Here is a 10822-nt window from a genome sequence, read left to right as displayed (position 1 = left end):
TATATATATATATACACTCTCCTAGCGTCTATGATGTATGTCGGGTTTTGCGGTGTACTGATCACTCTAGTTGTAGCTTGAAATAGGTTTCTGTTTTTTTACCTGGATAATTATGGGAGTGGTTTATGGAATATTCAGTGTCAAACATTAGCCATCCACACTATATGTTACTCTTTTATGTAACCAGAAAAAGATGAATGGAAATACATAGATAAATGTATGGAGTGTTGTGCACAACCGGGTTACACATTGTAACTCCGTATTAACTCTTATCTGTATATTTGACTTTGGTTGTAGAGTGTAGGAGCGCTATTCTACTCAGACCGCTCTAGAAAACAGCTCATCTTTTTATGGAGAAGTGACACATCCGTTCCTCTGTGTACCTGTGAAATAGATCACTGTATAATTCAAAGCTTTTTATAGTGGCATGCTCTGCTGTTGTACTCGCCATCCATCCAAGTGTCGGCTGGTTCTTCTGTTTAACCTCTGAGCATCCATCAGACCGGCAGAGGTGACCCTTGCGTCACATCCACCTAACACGGTGTGGAAACTGGGAAACCTGACAACAGACGACGTCGGGGAGACCCGAGCCGGTTTCTTCATTCTGACGAGCCGTTCGAACGTTTTCCCTTTCAGATTGTTTCGTTTCTTCACAAGCTGTGACATGTGTTCCGAGTAGGTGAAGATTCTTTAAAAACCCCATCCCTGCAAACCCACCTCTGAAAACTACCACACAAAGAAAGTAACTGGGATTATCCTCTCCACACCAGTAGACTTTCTTCTTCCAGTCCTCTCCACCTCCTCCTGTCCCAGCTTCCTCCTCTGCATGTCCTCCTTCACTACATCCATAAATCTCCTCTGAGCTCTTCCTCTTCTCCTGCCTGGCAGCTCCAACTTCATCCTCCACCCTCCCTCCTCTGCACACGCTCAGACCATCTCAGCCTCTCTGACTCTGAGCCGTCCCTCTGATGGACTCATTTCTGATTTAGGACTTACACCTCTCCAGACTACTTCCTGTTTAAAAAAAAAAAAAGGTGGAGGAGGATCAGGCTGACAACCTCATTAAGTTAAGCCCGTGTTACCCCTAACAACTCAGTTTTGACCCGTGGGTCTACGGCCATCCTCCCCGCTGTGAGTTTGAGGCCAAGCGGCGCCGGTTGGCGTCGGGACTTTGACCCTGTTTATAAAAATATGGGAGTGTTTTTGTCTCTGCCAATCAGGAGACTAAAATGAATCATTCTGACATCAAAAACTTTTTCTTGTTTTTGCTTTTTTTCAAAACACATTAGATGATGATGACCTCCTGGGTTAACTCACAGAGGTAACTCTGCAGATGACCTGGTGGATGCTCAGAGGTCAGCGTCATGTTGCTGTTAGCGAGTGAACCTGAAGAAAACGGACGCCTCTGTTTCCGTTGGCTTGTCTGTATTCCCGAAGGTTACCTGGACCGCGTCCACCCTCGGAGGAGACGGGCGGTGTCATCTTTTATTTTGAAGTTGCCAAATCCTCCTTCGACCGAATCAAAGACGACGCCTGACCGCTCGGTCTTTTAACTCCCGTTGCCTTTGCTTTGCTCCCACTCCTGTTGTCATCAGATACAGACTGTTTATTTTCCCACGGCGGGTCGAGACATCCTCTCTGCGCGAACTCGTCTCTTCCTCTGTCGGTGTTTCTTTCCGATCTTTGTTAATGCTCGTATTTGGAACATGTTTTGCATTTTAAAGGTTTGTAATTTACTGTAAACTGTTTTTGCTGTTTATGGACAAAACTTTTACAAAATAAACTCATTGGAATGCAGAGCCCGTCTGTTTCCTGTTCACACTCACCAAAATAAAAGCACCTTTCTGACCTCCTTGGCTGTCTGTGTTACTGAGGGGTCACAGGTCTTTGATTTCAGTCTTTTCTTTTTTCACTTTGGTTCCAGTGTACGTTTACTTGCTTCAGTTTAGTTTTTTGGTTTCAGCCAATCTGTATGAGACATCCAATCAAAATTATAATCCTAAAATTACACAAATTAAAAGAAAATAAAAATATTTAAGCTCTGTTTAAACCGGCTTTTTTATTCATTTTTGTGTGTATGGAATGATCTTTTAATAGCAGGATCTGTAAGTCTGCTGTAGTTTGTTCACAGGTGTGTTAAATGTGCATCAGTCACACCTCAGAGCTGCTTCTCTGTGAAGTTTAACTCGGCTTCAAGGTTCAAATTTAAATTGTCACATTCATCAGAGCTGCAGAGAGCTCAGCTGCTTCTTTCTCTGGCTCATAAAACCTTTTCCCGATGAACATCACAGCATCTTACTGCTGCTTTTTCGTCCTTCATCTGTTGGATTAAAGAACATGAAAAGCAGCCACAGGTGTGATCTCAGCCTGTATTCAGGTTTACTTAAACGACACCTTTATTATCTGAATATCGAACGGTTCACCTTTTGGAGCAAAATTTGGTTGATTTTAGGCGAGATGCTGAGTACTTATACTGTGAGACAGTATAAGACCTCCAGTCAGAGGCAAACTGCTCACTGTCTGTTTTGTAGGGCACAGAATTGGGGCCACATTAAGAAAATAAAAAAGTACATTTTTCCTTGTACATTTTCTGTTCCTTCCTCTTAAAAATACTGGTTTTTTCTAATGAATTTGCCAAACAGTTTCTTGTAAATCTTGTAAAGTGTAAATTTGATATTCGACCCCGCCCCCACGTGACCCCGCCCACTGTACTGTTCCCTTTGGTCCTGTGCCCATCACCGTGGTCCTGGTACTCCGCTGTTTCTGTGTTTTCTTTGTTTTCGATGCGCATGCCCTGTCTGCGCAGTCTGTGCACAGCGCTGATCCCCTGTAGTATGCGCGCGCTCACGCATGCGCAGCGCTCCTCCGTAATCCGGCGCTGAGAGGGAAGGACCCTGGGTTTAGCAGCGGCTCCCCCGAGCAGCAGTTTTAACAGAACTCCCACCTTCCTGGATCCTCTGCCGTCCGGCTCCGAGTCGCGGGCAGAGTTTGGACAATGGCCGATAAAGAGGGTACGTTTAACGGCCGCTGCTCGGCGCCGAAAAACTGCTTTGGCCTGTTTTCCGAGCGCGCCGCTTTGTGCGCGCAGACTCTGTTAGGGTCTCATGTTAGCATCACATGCTAATATCAGAGCTGTCAGCGCGAGCTTTCCCGGGTTTAAAGCCTCCGTTTTTAAACACGAGCGCGTTTGAACGCCCAGTCTTTGAGTTCGGTATGACGTCAGATCTCCAAACTGACCCGGTTTGACGTTAATGAGCTGTTGCCTCACCACGAACAGCAGCTCCTCTGTTAGTCAGCACGCACACAGCTGGAGTCTGTTTGCTGCACGTGAGGCTGGTCAGGACTCCTTGAGCAAGGCACTTTGACTGAACCCCAAACTGCTCCAGTCCAGGTCCACTCTGCTTCCCCGGTAACGTTTCATACATGAAAGTGCTGTGAAGGCGGCATCACGTGATTATTAATCAGATAATCAATCAATCAGATTTTATTGTCATACCTTTCAGTCCGGTCAGAGCCAACAATAAATCAGAGTAAAATCATTATGCAGTAATAAGCGATTTATAATAACTTAAAAAGAACACAAAAGCAACACTTTCAACGTTTAAATAGTTTGAGCAGATTAAGACTACATTTAGAAACGAATTCAGTAAAAACTAATGTGTTAATAAACGAGGCAGATGCATAATAAAAACAGTAAAATATACAGTAATTTGACTACTGTAATGAGTAAATAATAATAAAATAACTGAGGTAAAAAATGGAAACTGCTTATTAAATCAAAAATTAAAATACAGTAAAAGTAAACAGTAATCCACAGGCTGACTGAAGCCTGAAGATGTTTAAGCTCAAAGATTTCAGGTATCAAAGTCTCCAAAGGTGTTAGCCGTGCAGGTCGGAGCTTCATACCTCTCCTCCTGGTCCCAGTGACGAGTCGGGCAGCAGAGTTTCGGTCAGCTGGTGTAAAGCCTCATTACTTTGAGCCGACAGCAGTCAGTGAAAGCATCAGTTCCTCAGAGCGTGTCCCAGTCCTGCCGGCTCTTCTCCCAGATCACGAAACACCTCACCACATCTCTAAAGCTGGGACGCCATTCAGAGGAAGCTCAATTCTGTTGTTTGCGTCCTCGTTGGTGTTGTTTCAGTTGCTGCCTGCAGCTCGTGGTCACAGGTGATCAGGTGATGGTAGAAACCTTCACAGGTCTCTCCTCCTCACAGCAGGCTGATCCATCACTGGGCAGTAACACTTGGGAGCGATGCACCATTTGTTGTCGCCAAAGTGCTTGCTCATAGGGAGTCATATGATTGTTGGTTTTTTCTCTGTATCTATTATTGTGCGATCTACTGTACAATATAAAGCGCCTTGAGGCGACTGCTGTTGTGATTTGGCGCTATATAAATAAAATTGAATTGAATTCCCCTTTTCTGCGGGAAATTCTGCAGAAAAAGGGGAAAACTCCAAAACATCAGCAGGATGGCATCATGACATAGACACAGACTTTATTTCATCCCACACTGGGGAAATTCACTTTTCACATCAGCAGAAGGGACACGAAGAAAAGGTGAATTAAAGAAGTGTTTGAAACATTAATAAGAACAATACTATACAGTGTACAGATGATTACTGAATACAGTAAAATACACATAAGAAAAATCTTAAGCGCAGTGGGAGTGATGACAATACTAATGTGAGATTTAACAGAAATTCTGAACAGCTGATTTGTGTAAACATACTGTGTTTCGTGTGTTGGACGATCTGATTGGACCAAAACATCCTCATCTTTTCTATACATACTGTTATTTCTTTTTAAAGAGTTTCTCTTATTAATGTCTTTTTAAGGCAGTTGTAAAAATGTGGTCAAAGACTTGCAGAACAGGAGCAGATGTCTGCAGCTCACATACAGTCAGGATGAGACGTGTGTACCTGTGTCTCACCTTGTGGTCTCTCTGAAGTGTACGACGATGCGGTGGAGGAGCGGGTCATCAACGAGGAGTACAAGATCTGGAAGAAGAACACGCCCTTCCTGTATGACCTGGTGATGACGCACGCGCTGGAGTGGCCCAGCCTGACGGTGCAGTGGCTCCCGGATGTCAACAGGTAAAAGAAGGCTGCTCAGGTGTGTGCGAAGCTGCTGCTTTATTGGCTGGTTATGGTGACGGTTCAACTCGGCGCTCTCCACAGGCCGGAGGGAAAGGACTACGCGGTTCACAGGCTGGTTTTAGGGACGCACACGTCAGACGAGCAGAACCACCTCGTTATCGCGAGCGTCCAGGTTCCAAACGACGACGCCCAGTTTGACGCGTCGCACTACGACAGCGAGAAAGGAGGTAAGCAAGGGCGTGTTTATGTGCTGGTTACAGTTACTTCCTGTCTGAAAGGGAGGGGGAGGGGTTTAGCAGATCTGTGCACTCACACTGTGTTGTTGTGTCTCCCAGCAGGTACGTTGATGCTGTGTTCAGGTGTGCTGAAGGTGCGCCACTCCCACAGGTAGCATTAGTGTTTTAGCGTGCCGCTGAGCAGCTTTCGGGTACAGTAGGTCAGGACACGGCGGTCATGCCGCCGTCGCCTGTTCCTCTCCATCTGAGCGTTGTTGATCTTTCAGAGTTCGGCGGCTTCGGTTCCGTCAGCGGGAAGATCGAGATCGAGATAAAGATCAACCACGAAGGCGAAGTGAACCGAGCGCGCTACATGCCCCAGAACCCCTGCATCATTGCCACCAAGACTCCCACCTCCGACGTGCTGGTCTTCGACTACACTAAACACCCATCCAAGCCAGGTGAGGTCGCCGCCCGGCTGCTCGCTACATGCTAAAATCAAACGCCCTCACGCATCATGACGAGGCATGTGTGTGTGCGTTTCAGATCCCAGCGGGGAGTGTAATCCCGACCTAAGACTGAAAGGTCACCAGAAAGAAGGATATGGCCTTTCCTGGAATCCAAACCTCAGCGGCAACCTGCTCAGCGCCTCCGACGACCACGTACGTGACATCATCGTTTAGCTTCAGTACACAAACTGAAGAAGGGTCCCTGTGAGGGTCAAGTTTAAGGGTTTAGAAGTCACACAGGCCGACAGCAGGACATTACCAGGATGCTCAATGTCAGATTTCAAACTAAAATACCTTAAATTTTTTTATAAAAAGCCATATTTTCAAAATAAAAGCTTCCAGTTTCTTATTGGATGCTGTCAAGACTTTTGGGACTTTCAGAATAAAGGCCCTTTTAATTTTAAAAAGTTTATAAGATCAAAAATATTTCTGTCTTTCATCAATTTCAAAAGGAAAAAAAATTCCAGAGCGAAAGTAGCAGGTGCTTCTTCCGGTGAGCCAAACATTTCGTCCCGGTCACGCAGTGACGTACAGAAGTCGTCTCGTTATTGCTGCTCAGTCCCGTTAACGAGTGGATTTTCCCCCTGATGGTCACAGTTGACACTAAACTCTACATGTAGTCATTCAGAGGAATAAGAACGATCGTCTTTGCTTTTATCATCTGAAGACGAACGCAGTTAAGGAACAATTAAATATTTCATGTTTGTTTGCTCATAAAACTTCCCCATGCCCCGCCTCCTCTTCCTCTCAGACCATCTGCCTGTGGGACATCGGGGGCGGTCCAAAAGAAGGGAAGATCTTGGACGCAAAGACCATCTTCACGGGCCACACGGCGGTCGTGGAGGACGTCTCCTGGCATCTCCTCCATGAGTCACTTTTTGGCTCCGTCGCCGACGACCAGAAGCTGATGATGTAAGTGATCGTTAAAGGTGGTGGTTATTTCTAACTGTGCGATCAAACCTGCTGGCTCTGACCCGCCTCCAACCATCCTCAGATGGGACACGCGCTCTAACAACACGTCCAAAGCGAGCCACTCGGTGGACGCTCACACCGCCGAGGTCAACTGTCTGAGCTTCAATCCCTACAGCGAGTTCATCCTGGCCACCGGCTCTGCCGATAAGGTAGAGGACACACCCACCTGCTCCTGTCATCGTACGAATAAAGTTTTTTCTATTACTCATATATGTTGAGGTGTGTGTGCTTTTCTTCCTGTCAGACTGTTGCATTGTGGGATCTGAGAAACCTCAAACTGAAGCTTCACTCCTTTGAGTCACACAAAGATGAAATTTTCCAGGTGAGACCTGAAAGTGTTTGTGAGGCTTCGTCGGTGACTCACACGTGATCGGAAAAATGATGGCGAGGCCTTCCTGTCCTTTTTATTAGGTACAATGGTCTCCTCACAACGAGACGATCCTGGCGTCCAGCGGCACCGACCGCCGTCTCAATGTCTGGGATCTCAGGTAATGCCTCGCTGTCAGGCGGAGCTTCAGATCAGGGCGGGGCTTGAGACAATGACACTAATGTATTTTTATTAAAAATACTGATATCGATTTGTGTCGTTTTAGCAAAATTGGGGAGGAGCAGTCTGCAGAGGACGCTGAAGACGGCCCGCCAGAGCTCCTGGTAGGTGATGATGTCAGCGTCACGTTTTTAGGTGACACTCGCATGTCTTTATTCTGATCACATGATCATGGCTGACCTAAAAAACAAACATGTTTTTGTTCATTTTGACCTTTCGATGACACGAGTGCGCTTACTCAGATACTGTGACGTAAGCAGAGAGTGTTCGAGTGCTTCAGGTGTGATCAGCAGGTGCATCATTTTCCTGTCAGAACAAAGCCCCGCCTCTCTAACCTGTCATTGCTGATCTCCATCAGTTCATCCACGGTGGCCACACGGCAAAGATCTCAGACTTCTCCTGGAACCCCAACGAGCCCTGGATCATCTGCTCGGTGTCTGAGGACAACATCATGCAAGTGTGGCAGATGGTGAGCGCGCACGCACACAGACGCACACAGACACACAGTGTGTGACAGTAACAGATCAGATGAAGTGGTGGGTGGTGCGACAGCAGCAGCTCGGAGTTCTGACATGGAAATGTCATTTCGACTTGTGAAAGCTGACTTCAAGAAAACAGAATATCGTTTCACTCGCGCCAAAGACCAAAACATCTGGAAGCTTGTTTGGAGATGTTTCAGAAACGGTGTCACGAGCACGCCAACGGTCGTTTTGATTTCAAGAACATCAGAACGTCGGCCGTCTGATCCTCCAAACAAAGATTTATTTATTTAAACCTACTCGGGGTGCGGTGATGGTTTCCGAGGTTTTGGAGGGAGGCTGAGCGTGATGCAGGATCCGTGCTGAAAACTAACAGAGACACTGGGAATGTTGTCTTACTGGAGCCGTCTCGGTTGTAGCGTTCAAGGCCTCGATCGGCTCCGTGGTCACAGCGCTGTAGCTACTGTGCATTCTGGGCTGAGCTGTGCAGCGTCACAAAGCTTTGCCTCAGTCGCAGCTTGTGGGTCCTCCAACAGGACAAAGACCCAGGAATGGCTAACAACACAGCAGTGGACCGCTCTGAGGCGGCCGTACGAGCCCTGATCCAAATTCAGATTGTATTTGTCGCATACATAGTACGACAGACCAGATACATGAATAAAACTAAAATTACAAATCAAGTATAAAATTAAAGTTAAAAATCCAAAATAAAAAGGTGCAAATCAGCAGACGGTGATATGAGATATGCAGAGTCTCCAGTCCTACACCTGGTTCATTGCCCGAGTAGCCTGGAGGAAGCTCCTCCTCTTTCTCTCTGTGTTGGCCTTATTGGAGCGGAAGCGCTTCTGTGACCTCAACAGTGAGAGTCCATTGGTGGGGTGGGAGGGGTCTTTCAGCATCTTCCCGGCTTTGGTGCTGCACCACTTGGTGTAAATAGACCCTGTGCACAAGAAAATACTAACTTCCTGTTTTAAGACCGGATGTAAAGTTGTGCATTTCCAGTAACTTTATTTTGCGGTCAATTGCTACTGCGAAGATGGACTGCAAACCATGTCCAAAACACAAAAACGCAAAGATCGCGTTAAGTTACAAAGAGCAGAAGATGGGAACGCTCACCATTACTGTGTCATAAAAAATCAAATGATCAGTTTTGACGTTTGAAGAGTGCAGATCGGTTGGTTGTTTACGTCACTCAACACAAGCAGAACTGCATCACTGCAGCAGAAGCACATCTCTGCAGAGACAGTCTTATGATTTAAACAGGCAAATGTTCAATCTACAGGCGAACAACAGTGAAAGCCAGATGTTTCCCCCGTTGTGTCGATATCAGCATGTCAACAAACCGTGAAAAAAAGCCACAGAAAAAAATAAATGAATGGTTGCTGATCAGGGTTTCTATGCATTAGTATTTACGAAGGGTATGTTGTGACGTACCTTCAAAATTACAGCGGTCCCTCACTATAACGCAGCTGTGCTGTTTCACTCATTTCTTTTTTCATTGCCTTTTTTTGTATACAGCGCATTGTCGATCTCCTCCGTGCCATCTCTCCTGTACAGTACAGTGTGACTCTAAAGATGCTAACCATCGCACAAAAAGTTGGACTTCTGATTCATAAATGTTGAATTCTCTGGCAGCGGCTCTACTCCGTGTTCTGGACCTGAAAACAGGGTTTGATCTGTGGTTTCATTCTATAATACTGGCCTTATTTTTCTACAAAGGTTTGAACTTTGAGAGTTTAAAGAAGAGAGAAAAGTGAAAATGTTCATGCCTGCCTGAGAAAAGTGTACAAAGTGTACAGTGAGGGGTTTTTACAGCCTTAAAACATCTGTAATAATTGTAAAAAATAAAGTTGGCTACTTTGTTGAACAAGGAGTGAATAGTAGCAAATGCTAAGGCGCACAGAGTCTATAGACTGCAGGTGAGGGAGCTCTGAGCCAATGATGCGTCCGGCAGAGCGCACCACTCTTCGGCGAGCTCGTCTGTCCTGCTTGCTGTTCACGTATGAGGTGCAGATATTACCCGTCAGGATGCTCTGGATGGTGCATGAGCAGCACAAATCCCACCTTTACCTGTGGAGCTGAAATGTCCAGTCTGGAGAAACAACCCTTCAAACCCGAGAGCGTTTGCACAGCTGTGGACAGTTGGAGAAACCGCTGGATTGCAGCGAGAGCCTCAAAATGTTAATATGCATGTAAATATGAAGGTAGAAGAAGGTCCATCATTGTGTCAGGCCAGTTTCAACAATGTCAGAGTGCAATGTTTTTAACATCGGGGGGGAAAGAGGACTGTTCGTCTGACGTTCATCAGATTCCTGCCGATCTCTCACGCCGCCCGTGTTGAGGTAGGAACTGCAGCGCTGCTTCTAACGGTTCCTTCCTTTCTTGCAGGCAGAGAACATCTACAATGACGAGGAGCCCGACAACACACCTGCGTCAGAGCTGGAGGCTCAGGGATCATAACCACGCACAGGCTCCACCCCTGACCCCCACCCGTCCTCTCCCTCCCTCTGATTCATCTCAGTGCGAAAAGAGCAGCGCGGCGCGTTGGAGGCGTCTCGCACTCCGGCGCCGTCTCGCTTCGCTTCACCACTGCCCGGTACCCAAAAGCACCGACGCACCTGGAAAAGAACTGAAGTCCCTCTCGGGTGGGCGGAGCTCGATGGATTGGCTCTGTGTGCACGCTGTCGCTGTGAATTCATTTTAAAAGGGCTGACGGAAGGAAACGCAGCGTTACAGCATAGCTTGCTCCGTTCCTCCACCTGCAGCTCCTGTTAGATGTTCCCGAGTTGACGACGCGTCCTCCAAACAAACATTCCCGCTGCGTTCGCCTCCCGCTCCTTCGGTACTTCCTCACCCCTGCATTTGGCTAAATTCCTACACCCGAGGGAAACAGACCTTTGTTCTGTTACATGATGTGAAACTTTAGTTTTTGGTTCCTGCACCTCTGATCGCAATAAAGCTTTTGTAACTTTTCCAAAAATGCGTCTCAGCAATTCTTTAAGATC

General features: G+C 46.6%; 1 protein-coding gene across 2 annotated transcripts; it reads left to right on the top strand.

Annotated features, from left to right (window-relative positions):
• Nucleotides 1–2838: 2838 nt before the first annotated feature.
• On the top strand, nucleotides 2839–10797 carry rbb4l (retinoblastoma binding protein 4, like). 2 transcript variants are annotated; one of them, XM_005923991.3, is made up of 12 exons: nucleotides 2839–3011; nucleotides 4948–5092; nucleotides 5177–5322; nucleotides 5598–5771; nucleotides 5857–5972; nucleotides 6571–6731; nucleotides 6814–6940; nucleotides 7036–7113; nucleotides 7203–7279; nucleotides 7385–7442; nucleotides 7697–7807; nucleotides 10206–10797. In XM_005923991.3, exons 1-12 carry the CDS (start codon nucleotides 2996–2998, stop codon nucleotides 10275–10277), a joined length of 1281 nt encoding a protein of 426 aa, XP_005924053.1. In that variant the 5' UTR covers nucleotides 2839–2995; the 3' UTR covers nucleotides 10278–10797. The 2 variants fall into 2 exon arrangements, with proteins under 2 accessions (XP_005924053.1, XP_005924052.1); XM_005923990.3 differs by having other exon boundaries at nucleotides 2840–3011; nucleotides 5595–5771.
• Nucleotides 10798–10822: the final 25 nt, after the last annotated feature.

This window comes from Haplochromis burtoni, unplaced genomic scaffold (genome assembly GCF_018398535.1).
Source record: "Haplochromis burtoni strain Fernald_Lab_line unplaced genomic scaffold, NCSU_Asbu1 Contig_69, whole genome shotgun sequence".
Taxonomy (NCBI): domain Eukaryota; kingdom Metazoa; phylum Chordata; class Actinopteri; order Cichliformes; family Cichlidae; genus Haplochromis; species Haplochromis burtoni.
Note: the sequence above shows the minus strand (reverse complement) of the source record. Positions and strands in the feature narration are given on the sequence as shown.